Source organism: Parasteatoda tepidariorum, chromosome 6, assembly GCF_982258835.1.
Source record: "Parasteatoda tepidariorum strain Cologne lab strain chromosome 6, Ptep-v5.0, whole genome shotgun sequence".
In the NCBI taxonomy this organism is placed as follows: Eukaryota; Metazoa; Arthropoda; class Arachnida; order Araneae; family Theridiidae; genus Parasteatoda; species Parasteatoda tepidariorum.
Window position 1 is genome coordinate 74,568,070 of NC_141760.1, and position 14,468 is coordinate 74,582,537.

The 14,468-nt window shown below is 30.3% G+C and overlaps 1 protein-coding gene across 1 annotated transcript in view; it reads right to left on the minus strand.

Moving 5' to 3' along the window:
* The window catches only part of LOC122273995 (carboxypeptidase inhibitor SmCI), a 43,407-nt gene that overhangs the window by 11,708 nt on the left and 17,231 nt on the right, over positions 1-14,468 (minus strand). Inside the window, exons 3-5 of the mRNA XM_087166894.1 lie at positions 4,628-4,730; positions 2,642-2,814; positions 43-103 (exon numbers count right to left, since the gene is read on the minus strand). Of these exons, the coding sequence (XP_087023020.1) occupies positions 43-103; positions 2,642-2,814; positions 4,628-4,730 (337 nt within the window). The remainder of the gene's footprint in view (positions 1-42; positions 104-2,641; positions 2,815-4,627; positions 4,731-14,468) is intronic.

Here is a 14,468-nt window from a genome sequence, read left to right on the forward strand (position 1 = left end):
TTGTTGGACAAGCCGTCCTCGGGGACGGGTAAAATTTCTGACTTTCTTCGAGCCCTGCAAATCCCCCTAAGTTCCCATAACAAATTAATTCCTCTTGGGGATACTGGAACGGAGATTGATCGTTCAGGTCAAAATTACGATCTGCGGATGGATGGATTGTGTGTGAATGTGTCCTCTGTAAAACCGGATATGACGTATGTATGTTCTCTCCAGATCATCCTCAGGGATGTTTTTCCAGATCGTCGCCAATAACCCAATGTGCAGCTCGAGTGAGACATAAATAAAAGTACTGTACCGTACTATGGAGGAAAAAACGATTTTGTTTAATAGAATATATTTTTCTGAAAAGTAATATTTATACGGATATTTGGCGATAATGCAGACAATTGTGGATTATGCAGTTCTTCGCATCTTTGCGCAGTTTATAGAACCCTAATTGATAATTCTTAAATAAAAATATTTTTGCTCGAAATCATTTTTTTAAAGAGTTTTAGAATTACGAGCAAGTGTGAAATGAACATTAAGAGCTCTAATCTTTCAATGTAGTCAGCACAAATTAAATAGCATGCTTAACCATCTCATTCACATGGGCCTCATATGATGATATATGTATATTTTTCGCTTCGCAATGCTATTCAGGATCACATTTACGCTGTAATCTGAATGTAGCCCTCATTTGGAGATTTCAAACAGTTTTTGGCCAGTCATCTGGAACACCAGATGGCAGGCAATTCAAGGAAATTAAAAAAATGTGTTCTCATCGGAAGTCAATGGAAGATTCAAGAAAAAAATTGGAAATTTAATACGAATAAAAGGAAATTTAATTCAATTTAAATATTTTGGAGGATATATTACAGTACTGGAAAGGCTAGCATTATTTTACGTTTTCTTATAACTTATAACTGAAGTTTGAACATTAAGTTTTTGCATGATTAAAATATATTATTTATAAAATATACCACAACAACATATGTCATCACTTGGACACGAAAGCACCAATTTCTGACCATGTGGGACAAAAATTTCCAATCCTGAGATACTAAATGGGTTTGTAGCAGATCTAAATATCTTTCATAATTCGTATGAAAAATTCATGCATGATAGGGTAAAATCAACTCCTCGTCATCATTTAGATTGCATTTTAATCTTTTAGTTCAAAAGCTAATTTGCACTATGTTTATAATAATAAAAATCATTAAAAAAAGTCAGTGACAATTGTCTTTATTGACATTCATAACACTTTTTTTACACAAACTTTTTCTTCTAAATTTTATCATCCAATGACAAAAAAATTCTTCTTTTCTTTCCTGTTGACGCATTTAAGCTGTAAAAGAAAATTTAAGCAAATATAGGAATAAGTTGTAAAACTTACAAGTTAAGCAAAATTCGCGAAAGAAGTAATTTAGTTAAAAATAACCACAGGTTTTTAATACAAAAGTGTAAATTTTCTTTATTGATTCACTCAAAGTATGCAATAAATGTATGAAGTATGTATGGATTATGTATGAAATGCATGAAATAATATTTTGCGTAATGAAGGGGCTTTTCTGTTATATATACACTTTGTCGAAATATTTAATGACAGCTTTGCATAAATATGGCTGAATTTCGTTTATACAGTTCTCAATTCCATTTTTCAAAGCATGGTTGGTCATGAACTTGTTGACATCAACCTTATACTTAAAGAATAGCATTAAATTGCATGATCTGGGCGGTTAATTCTGATCTCAAAAACGGACAATTATACAACCACTCAATGGTGAGAACATGTTATTCTTCAGTGTAGCATTTCATTTATGATATTACACTGATTAATCATGATGGCTCAGGGGATTGAGCGCTTGCATCTTGATAAGGTGGCCTGGTTTCGAATTGCAATGATGATTGGCTGATATTAAATTCTTTTCCCGGCTCACACCTACGGATAGTAAACGGATCATGGGTCAGAATCCCCTTGTCATCGGGCTAACTGTGCTAGGTTTTCGTGACACAAAAATGTGGGTTAGTGTCCACCAAAAGCATTCCATGAAAGCTAGCTCATCGCTCTTTCATGGAAAGCTCGCGTATGGGAATCGCATGCGGAGAAAATGAAACCCAAAAGGGTCATTCTCTTTGCATGCACGAAAAAAAAATCGCGTATGCGAATTCGGAGATGCGAAAGAGAACATGACTGTTGAGTTTTTCACCTGTAAATATATTTTACTAATCAAGTTCTCGTTCGTATTACTGAATTCGCAAATATTTAGCATATAGTGTAAACTAAAGATGCAGTGCAGTCCATAAATATCAACAAATTCATATCTACCAAATCATTCCCACTGTCAGCATTTTTTTTGCATGCGGAAAAAATTAGTATGCGATTAAGAACTATAAATGGTCGAAAATATTTACCCGCAAAAAACTCGCCGTCAATTAGGTCTCACAAAAAAATCGCATCCATTAAGATTTGATCTTACGCAGGCTATCCGTGTGATGTAAAATCGTTATTGAAGGCTAGAATTTCTATCATCACTAACCATTTCTACTTTGCACCCAGTGACCACTGAGACATCGATTTAAATTGGCTTACTTAATATAATATACAACGCATTTGTTGAATTTCTTTCTTTTTTTATTCATAGAAATAATAGGAAAAATAAACTTTACCGCAAGCGTCTTGACATTCTTTTTCAGTCACAAAATTATTTCCATTTCCTTGGCATCCTCCATAAACAAACTGCTTGCATCCCCCAGATGCTTTATCGAAAAAGAATCGTCTGGCGGCTGCTCTACAAGGTCCGGTCTCTGAAGGCAAGCTGCACACATCGTCAGCACCTTCACAAAATTTTAAAATACAATTAATTAAAGTAATTTTTATTCCAAAAATACTGAGTTATACTGGGTGACTCAAAAATACTGCTACCTGAAAAAATTAATTCACGATAAATGGAAAATTTGCTTTGCTTAAGAAACCATTTCCTTTCCCCGAGCGTAAAAATTATTTACTAAGTTCATCAACAGATGGCGCATCTAATAAAACTACAAAACTATGTTTTTGTTGCTTGTCAGACCATTCCAAATAAAATATTTTCAAGAATGTCTGTTAAGTTTTCGCCTGACTGACGCACGCGATTGTTAGAAATGGTAGTTATTGTGAAAATAATATTTTATAATTTATCTCAGATAGCATAGTAAGATAAACTTTACAAATTTTGAATTTTGTGACAAATAATAGTAATTATATAAATTTTCTGGTTTCGTATTAAAAAATGTTAGTCTAAAGTGCGTCCGATCCATTCTTTATTTTATTTATTTACTCATTTATTGAATTTTAAAAAAAATGAAACTCTAATGCATGCGTCGTAGGCTAATTTGAAAATGTGATTTTTGCAAACTGCTGACTTTACATGTTAAATATATTGCAATGAGCTTTGTAGATGCCTTGCAAAGCAAATACCCCGATTTTCTAACTAGTTTACGGCAGATATACCTGTCAAACTCAGATCTGTTAAGTTTCAACCTACGAAACTGAAACTTACAATAGTATGGAAAACCAGTGTACTACGAGATATTTATAATAGGATTTAAGAGATTAAGTACTCTCATTTTCATTCTAATAAGTACTCATATTTTCAAATAAAACTACATAAGTCATAATCTTAGAATTAGATTTGTTGTTGTAAATATGACCTCAAAAAACAGATTTATGGATTTTTTTCTAATTTAAATTCTTGTTTGTTTATGGGAGAATTTTTTTTATAATTTATTTCAAAAATATTTTATGTTTTTCTTGAAAATATTTTCTTCATCTTTTAAGAGCAGTTTAAGAGATTGTTTCAGGACAATGGTTGACCACTATTGGACCACGATTACAGATTAAAAACCGGGCAGAAAATAATATTTTTTTCAGTCATAAAATGCACAAATACATTATTCATAAAATATTTTTAGTTTGTAGATAACAATGTGTGAAAATTAAAATAAAAACCCAATAAGGGAAATGAGTTTTTTTTCAGGACCTCGATAAAAAGTTTCACAAGTCCCATCTAAAATTTCTTCCAGACCCCTGGTTTAGAACAATTTTAATACTATATTATATTTATTCAATTTTTTAGTTAATTTATTATTTTATACAATGAAAAATTAGTGTTGTACTTATACGTTTAGTATCGTACTAGTATAAGGGAAAATTAACGGTCACCACTGGCCTCAGAATTACTAAATATAACAAATAGCGATTAAAAAATTGTGTGCCAGTCGCCATCCGATTGCCAATTTTCGTCGAAAATGCATCTCATGCATTTCATTATTTTTTAAAAGTAAATATGGAATTATTATGAATATTTTATAAAATTTGAAAATTGTTTTATTTTACATTTACTTTTAAAATTTTTTATTCATTTTAAAAGTGAACATTGTAAACATTAAACCATATTTTGAGAAATACTTCTAAAGAAATGTCTGACAATATTAAGATAAACTTTTTTTTTTAATCGCTTAAGATTTTCAATTTTTAAAACGGAGTGGCCTCTGCTAGTAGTAAAATTTTCTAGTTTTACCCTATAAATACCAAAAAAGTTAATTTGGCACATTTTATTTTAATTAATATTAAAATAAATAGTTACATAAATTTTTTTTAAAAACTTACCACAAACAGCAACAAAGAGTGCCAATGCGCAGAGAAGAATAATTGACTTCATGTTGTCCTTGATTGTTCTAGAAATGAACTTAAGATGGTAACTAGCTTCCCTCTTTTATATTGATTTGAGCCCTGTAAACTGCTAAAGTTATGATAAATACGTGGTTATAGAGCAGCTGAATTGCAGCTTTGCATGTATAAACAATGTTTAAATATCTATGGTCAATTTTATGACTTCGTTATAAATAATGCAATCAGGAAACATATAATGCGATCATTTTATGGTGACATTTATAGTTATAAATAATGTTATAATATTTAAATGCCTATTTTAAATCATGCAAATACATTTTCCTAAAAGTACATTCATTTTATTTCAACGGTCACCACTTATTTCAAAATTCCAATCGTATTCTACACAGTCCTCAGACTGGAATGTTAGTTATTATTTCTAGCAAAAGAATTTTAAGAGCTTCCGTACTTTGTTTGAAGTTTTGATTCATTTATCATAAAAACTGTAAAATGCATAAGGCTAAGTTCTCTGTCATACCAAAGCAGGCATACTGAATAATCTCAAAGCATTTCATGTCTATCGGTATTAATAAGTTAACTGAAAAAGGAATTTAAACCATGGGCTTCAAAGATGACCAATTTCTTCTATAGTGGACAGTGAAACTAAAATACGCAAGTAAAAAAAATTTCAATTTTAAACATAAACAAGTAATATATCATTTTTTTTAAAAAGTCAATTCCTACTTAGATCAAAAAAGAAATTTTTTATTTTAGTTACCTTTAATTAAATAATTAAAATTTTTTTCTCCCATATAAAACTAAAATTAATTAATTAAATTTAATTAATTAATGAATATTTGAAAAAATTGTATTAACATCAAGTGTCATAGACTAGGAGCTTAAAAAAATTTATTTGAACTTGAGTGGATGAATAAAAAGTATTTTATCAACGATTGAAAATTTGAACAAGATATATAAATATATATATAGGGAGAGTGTGAACTAATAGTAGGAATTGAAAAAAAGAAATTTTTCTCGTTTGCTGAATATTTTCAATAAAATTAATTATTTTTATTTTTTTAGCTAAATTTAAATCAGCAACGATCAGGAAAATTTCTTTTATTTGTTTGATACATAGAGTTCCTACATATGCCAATGACGTTCATAGTTTCATTCTGTGTCAAATATACCTTACGAAATATTGTGAAGTATGCACAAACCTTGTGATGCCTCTAACCTTCTAAGAGTTTACAATATTACTGATTACTGGTTGAGAGGGGGGGTTCCTACATATGCCAATGACGTTCATAGTTTCATTCTGTGTCAAATATGCCTTACGAAATATTGTGAAGTATGCACAAACCTTGTGATGCCTCTAATCTTCTAAGAGTTTACAATATTACTGATTACTGCGCAATTTCAGTTGTTTCAAATTGGAAAGTTTGTATATATCTCTTAACCATTGAGTTTTCTAACCTTCTTTGATTGCCGAGGAAAGAACGTAAGAGGCAGAAACGAAAAATCGAAGCAGGTACAGATAAAAGCGATTAACTGAAAACTACTAAATATAGTACTAAAACAATTGATAATTACGCCTATAATAAAGAGTTTGTCTGTCTGTGTGGGTAGGTGTGTCTTATAAGTTCAGATAAATTTGTTCTATCATCCTGAAATATTAACAATGGCTGCAAGGAACAAATTTAGCCCGGGATTCTAAAATTCATTCGAATTTTTTTGTTCGTTCGCTCGATTGAGTCGATAGCCATGTGAAAAATGGAATTTTTTTCATTGATTTAGAATTCGCTATTGATAAAAATGACTGCAGATGGGTTTTTTTAAATTTCAAATATTGCAACAGTGATACTTGCTAGTTTTTAACTCACATTAAAAAAAGAAATTTTTTGCACGCTTTTTAACATTTAATTAATTTTTATTTGTTATGCGGAAAATTCACTAATTTGCCTACTTTATTCTCACTTTATTCAACGGCAAAGCAAAAACGACAAAAACTTTATGGGTTACCTTATATCCGAGTTCAAATACATTTTAACTATAATGATAAAATCTTGCACTATTTCTTATTTTATTTGTCTGGAATGCGCTTAGCAGGAAAAAAATATATAAAGTAAATATTTTGTGACTGCTAAAAACTCATAACAGTTTTTTTTCTCAATAATATTATTATTCGATTAAAATAATGTGTGCTTTTAAGGTGCAGTCAAAAGTGCCGTCTATAATGTATATAAATCATGCCTGGGGCTGTAAAGAAGCAAATTAAGTTATAAAATTGGGCAATGTAACAGTAAATTGCCATATTTTCAAACGTCGTCATAGCGATGTTTTTTTTAAAAAAAAGTTTTCTCATTGCACATCGTTAGTATTATATCTTACTACAAATATCGAGCATACGATAAATATCAGAAACTATAAAAAGCCGATCACTATCGACATCGATAAAAATGGAATAGAATATTAATGTGAGTGTTGATAATCGGTAGGGCCGCAAGTTTGTCGCGGGAAAAAAGACCCGAAATTAGCGGGAAGTTTTGAAAATTACGCAGATTCATAAAAAAAATTACGATATAAATGATGCAAAAGACTGAAATTACGCAAATAATGAAAAAAGCTTACAAAATACACAACAAAAGTAGTTCTTTTAATTTCAAGCAATGTTAATATTTTTATTGAAATGAGCAGCATTTTGGTACAGGGTATTGTACATTGTCAGAATATTCTCTTATTCTTCGTCTTTCATCACTTAATACATTTTTATACTTAGAAAGCTATCTTTCTGCGTCTACGCTGTTTGTAAGCACCGACAAACATCGAATTGCCACTTTTGGATAGGGTTCCGTCTTTGATTTCCAAAGCTCCATCAATCTTCCTTCCTCAACATGCAATTATTTCACCGTTGCTTTGTAAGAAGTAATTGCTGTGAAAACTCAAACATTCTACATTCAAACTACTAGTTATCTACAAAAGCCTTTTCTCCTTCTCATCTAAGAAGCTGATCCCTATTTAAGAAATCACAAGAAGCCCCCCCCCCAGGAAAAATTGCCTGGATATGTAGAAAGGCAGTAGAAATTTCATTGCCCAGTGCAATAGTCTGTGTAACAATTTTTCTGTCAAAGATTTGACTTATAACATTTTCCTTCTTTTATGATTGCAATTTCTTTTGCACTCTTACTGACATCAGGAAGTTAATCCTATCAGTTTATTACCCTCTCTAAGTGTACAAAGACCACCTTATGTGACAAGATTGTGATTATCTCTTATCTCTCACCTATGTTCTTCTCATTTTGCTACTGATTCGCTCCTCTAAATATCTAATCAATTTTACACGTTCAATTTAAGGCTTCAGGAAAGTAAAAAATTCTGTTGAATAAAAATAATAAATAAAAAATGAAAAAAAAAAATTCAAATTTTAAACAATTTTCTCGCAAATCAAAACATATTAAGAAAGAGGACAATTTCGCGGAAATTTGCGCCGCGACAGACCTGCAGCCCTAACCATAGTTATCCTCGTGATTGGCAAACTCAGTCAACTGAGCCAATTACTACGAACAGCTCAATGATTGAAAACTCTGTTGAGAGCCACGCAGCCACATTTTTTTAAACTTAAATTAGCGTTATTAACGTGCAATTATATTAAACGTGCATTCGCTGAGGTTGACCTCCCATCCACACTTGGATACTCGTTTCGTGTTTTTTCTTTCATTCATTTTCTCTACTTCTCTACGTGTTCAAACCATTGATAAAATAAAATTGTAAGGTATCCAAAAACTTTAATCATGATAATGACGTACCAGTGTGGGGGAATTAGTTATCGACTATGTCAACCTTCATCTATCAAAAGGTACCTCATGATTGAATCAAGTTAACATGTCTTATATACTAGTGAATTGGTATTTATTATTTACATTGGTAGTTACACCACATTACTCCCCTTCCAGAATTTTATCTGTGATAGAATTCGATGAACAGATACCAGTAGTTGATTAATGCTGTTTTATTTATTAACTTCAATTTTTACTCATTATATATTTTTTTTCTTCCAAGCATTTCGCTCGTTATTTTTTTTTATAGCTTTTTCGCTATTTTTTCCCATCATTTTTTTCTAGCTTTTCGCTATTATTATTTTTTTTCTAGCTTTTCGCTATTATTATTTTTTTTCTAGCATTTCGCTCATAATTATTTATTAACCGGGAGACTTTATTTACTTCACCGGATTTTTTTTTAAGCATATCAACTGTTTAATGTGGATTCATCCATCAATATTGACAATTTCTTATCACGTCCGTAGGTCACCAATGTGGGGGAATTAGTTATCGACTATGTCAACCTTCATCTATCAAAAGGTACCTCATGATAGAATCAAGTTAACATGTCTTATATACTAGTGAATTGGTATTTATTATTTATAGTGGTAGTTACACCACACCAGCACTAACGAGATGAACAATTGTCTTATATCTGCTCGGAAAGTTTTAGTAAATCAGGTTTGCATGTTATTGAATTTGATTTTAAGCATGATTCCAAAATTTCATTATTACGACGACTTCTCCAATTTACTTATGATAAGGTTTATGCCTGAAAATGATTGTTCGCATTAATATGTGCATCTGAATATGGAAAGAGCAGCATGCGCCAGTTTTTGCAGCTAATGGTATACCTGCAACTGACTTTGTGGGTATTTTGATCCTGATTGGTTGGTGAGCATTTGTTTACGTTAGTAGCTGTTTTTTCCCCATTCAATTTCGAGTAATCCAATTGAAAAACTTGAACTGTCGCCTGTATAAGGTCTTCTGTCTGAGGGACAGATCCGAAGTCGTATTATTTTGTGACACTCGAACATTCCTTGATCTTCCAGAAATAATCACCAGACGAGTAATATTAATTTTTGCAAATCGAGTGTTTGATCCAATCAAGGTTTATTAAGTTCTATTAGTACTATTAAGATCTGTAACGCGTAATCCTAACTATAGTCTTAAGAACTCTTCATGTAGAAAACAAACAAAATCAAAAACGTATAATAACAGAACAGATAAATACCTTTAAATTAGGGATGCAAAAATATATATAGGAAAACAATACCATGATGACTTATAATCAATTTTATACTGATGACAACCAAACTAATATGAAAATAATGCTGAAAACTGGATCCTACCATATGATATTCTGGCCAATAAAAATGCACCAAAAACAATAGGAAACTGCGACACCATAACTAGATTTTTATATATAGTAAGAAACACCCCTTTTTTCCCCAACGAGTTTAGATTTTTGGTCATCAAAATAAGAGAAGGGGGAGGGGCACAGCCGCAATCGGAAAAAATATGGTCTCGAAAGTTTAAAAAGTTTGAGCCCATTAATGATAATTTCACTTTTTTTGCTCATTTCTCCATATATAGGGAACTTCTTAAGCGAGTTTGAAAATTTTGAATAAAGTTTGTTTATTCAAAAAAAAAAAAAAAATTGTTAAAAATAATTTTAAATTTTTATTTATTACTTTTTATTATTGCTTTTCATAAGGTTCGAAAAAAAATTATAATTGCAAGGTAATATGAGATTTACACCCTTTTAAACAATACAATTTTAAAGGACAAAATACAAAATTATTGAATAGTTTTAAAACCCCAGATTCCGACAGCTTTCACTATTAAACAATTGGTACCACATAATCCGAATTGAGATAGCCTCCATATTTAATAGACAAAAATCCATACGAGTCTAAAAAAGGTATTGATTGATTGATGGATGGATGTAAGCTTGTGGCGTAAGAGCTTGGCTACACCGCACCCCAAACTAGGTTAAAATTACTGTAATTTGGTTAAAATCAGAACAACTAGGTTAAAATGAGCAACTTGTCCCAAATTAAAATATCTGGTTTAAAATTGGTCAACTCGGTTATAACTAGAACTAAATCAAATTGTAAAACACGATAAGGTTGAGTTTTAAGTTTGGATGAGGTGTGTCACCAAGTAAAAATGGTGAAGTCGAGAGATCGCAGTTAAAGCAGGATTTGAGGATTTTTGATTTAAATCGGATTTTTTTCATTTTTATTCAAGTACACTGTGCGAACTTTAATTTATGATTAAAAAATTTTATGAATGTTTAATCAAAATTAAATTAATTTTAAAACTATATTATAACAATATTTCAGAAGCTCTAACTTACTAAAATAATTTTTCATTATAATACATAGCTTTGAATGCGTAGCAACCATTTTGAAACAAATGATTGAAATTTAGTGCATGATTGAAAAACGAAATGTATGATTGAAAGACTAGATGAAATATAGAATTTAAGGAATATTTCAGGGGTCTGTCTAGGTTTTTCTGAGAGGTACCTGACCTTCTGAGAGGTAATTTGTGAATATTAAAAATTATATTAAAAAATCAACGCAAACATGGTAAAAATATGGATTTATCGTTTCTTACGAGACACAAAGATAAAATTTGAAGAAAAAAGTATTTGTGAAATTATTCCACCGTTTTTCCTAAAATTGAATTTGTTAAGGTACCGCTAAACGGTAGTAAATTTGGCTTGACCAGACCTCTGTACTTTAACTATTAAAACAAAGCTTCAATTAGCAAACCATAATTTTAATTTAAAATTGCAATTTTTCTTTTTTTCTCTTGATTTTTAAAATGACAAAATAAATGTAACAGATTGTGTTTAGAAATGTAGTCATTCATCAAAAAATAAATAAATGTTTAATCTTCATATTTTTATATCAAAATATACATTTTAATATCAAAATAGAAAGTTAAGCTAAAAAAATTTTTAAAAAAAAATCTATGTACTCATTGAAATTTTTCTTCACAAAATTCCTTTATAGAAAATCAGAATATGTCAAAGATACTGTAAACATATTATGAGAAAAAAATACCAGTTAATAACCCTGCTGCTTCAAATAGACTTTGAAAGGGAAGAATGACACTATATCAGGAAAAAACTATCTGAATTCATCAGCCTATTTTCTTCTTTTTTTTCTTCCTATTTTTGGCATAGTAGGGTAATTTCTTTTTGATATAACCTCATGCTTCAGAAATAAACATTTTCCACTGATAAAATATAATGTAGATTTTAATTCCACTCTTTCTCATTCAAAAGGTAGAATTTTAATTAACATTATTTGCATTATAATTTAAAAAAATTTCGTGTTTATTAATTACTTTCTACAGCTTTGCAACACTATATTAAGACAGCATTAAATGTTTACTTTAATCTTTAATTTCAATCTCAAGAATCAAAAGATTTTTAAAAATGTAATTTCAAATGTGTTGGAATTTAACACACATCAAGAAAGAAAGTAATTTTGTTAACACTAAAATTAATTAATGCAGCAATTTATTTAAAATAAATTTTAAAACTAAGAAAAGAAGATAATAGAAGTATCAATAACTTAAAACACTGTTTTTTAACTTTTAAAATCAATATATATATATATATATATATATATATATATATATATATATATATATATATATATATATATATATATATATATATATATATATATATATATATATATATATATATATATATATATATATATATAAATTGATTTAAATCAATGATTTTTTTAAAAAATTATTTTATTTAATCAATGATTTAAATCGTGATTTAAATCAAGCTGATTTAAGTCAATAAACCCTGAGTTAAAGTACTGTCGTCCTTTGGATTTAAATTTCATACACTGAGTCAGAAAGTGTTTTACTGTAAAAGACTTTCAGCAATAATTGCATTGTGGAGGTGCTTCATTTAAAATTAAATATTTGCGTTAATCGGGTGTGCCCAATTCGTAGTATGTTGATAAGAACCTGGGTTTTCATATTGTAGTTAGTGAATGGTGCAATTGGTTTGATATCTGGTTAGATCTCATGCAATTTGCTGTTTATTTCAGTATTTCAGTTATTACAGCCTATTACGCAGACGATACTAGTATTATTATAAAATCCAGAAACCCAAACCTTGCTCTGATGAAACTACAAGAACTCAGTTATGAAATAGAAGAATGGTGCAGAAATTAGAAAACAGCAGTCAATGCCGAAAAATCTGAGATTATAGTCATACAAAAAAGAAGAATCAAAATACTTCCTCAATGCAAACCAAAGCTTTTTGATATTCAAATTCCAATAGTAAATAAAACAAAGTACCTCGGACTCACCATTAACAGCAAACTCACTTGGACCGACCGCATAAAAAATGCAATAGACAAAGCCAATACAGCAATAAATGCAATTCAACCACTTATCTACAACCGGAATGTTTCACTTAAAAACAAAAAACTGCTATACACTTCCATGATCCGACCCATTCTAACATATGCTTCTCCTGCTTGGGCCACAATTCCAGACCATCTAATGAAGAAACTGAACCAGTGCCAAAACAAAATACTCCGTAAAATCACCTGTGCCAGATGGTTCATTAGAAACTCAAACATCCACAAAGATCTCAAAATCCCGACTCTCTCTCAGCATATTTACAAATTTAATGCAGATTTTTATGACAAAGCTATCAACTGTAATACAGCTAACTTCAATGAAACATTTAAATTTGAAAACTTTATAAAAGACAAGAACCTTAGACCAATAGCTGCACACTTCACCTTTGACGCCTCATACCGAAACTATCAACATAAGTAAAAATCTCCAACTCTAACATCAATAGTTCATAGCAATAGTTCAAAACATCAACAGATTATAATCTCAACTGCTTCAACTACAATACCAGACTTGAAATCTGAACCTAGTACCAAATGTTGACAATAGATTCACAGCCATCTTTTCTATAGCCTTGAAATCCAAACCTGCTACCTCATGTGGACAATAAATACACAGCCATCTTTACTATAGCAAGTTGCTTAGAATTATTTTCACTTTCTTTTCAGTTAAACAAGCAAAGTGCTTGCTTTACAATATCAGTCACCCCAGAGACTCTGTATACAAACTGCTTATATTTTTAATTTTTCTGTAATTTCACGATGAATGGGATGTGGGTCTTCTGCACGGCCCAGGTGCCCAGCTTTTGTTAAATAAAGTAAGTAAGTATTTCAGTTGATCTAACTGAGATGGGCAATAGAGTCTGTCACAAAATTTTGAATGTCAGGTAAACAGTGTGGCTTATTTGTAAGATTGTGTGTCGATTTGACTATTGAGTCTGCTGTTTCGTTACCCTTAATACCCATATGCCCTGGATTCCAAACAAATATTATTTCGTAGTTATTGTTAGTGAGTTCAATGTGTAACTTTAAAATATGAGGAACAGTGGAGTGAGGTTTACTGTTGGAATTTTTCATAGCATCGATACAGCTTTTTGAATCGGAAAAGAGAAATCCTTTTTAGTGCATTTGTTTTGAAAAAAATTGCAGAGCAAGAAGAATGACGCAATATTCCGAGAAAAATACAGAAAATTTTGAATGTAGATTTCTCTGATATCACTCCCATGTAAAATTATATTCTTTAAAAAGATGTAAAAAATTGTGAACCTTACAATTCAAAATTATTAAACAAAATAATAAGGAATAAAAACATTTACTAAAAATTATTTTTTTAAATGGTATTACCTTTGGATAAACGAATTTAATAATTGTGCTCTACAAGATTTCAATTTCGTTAAAAACTCCTAGAGATATGACTCAATACGCGAAAAATAAAATTAACGTTAAATAATCCAAACTTTGGACCGCACTCCTGACCAACCTGTTGGAGCCGTTTTTCCCAGATTGTGGTTACACCCGATATTTTGGGGGTCAGAAATCTGAATCCGTCGATAAAAAAAGTGTATTTATTCAGAGAAAGTACTTTTTTGTTTCTGATTCCGTAATTTA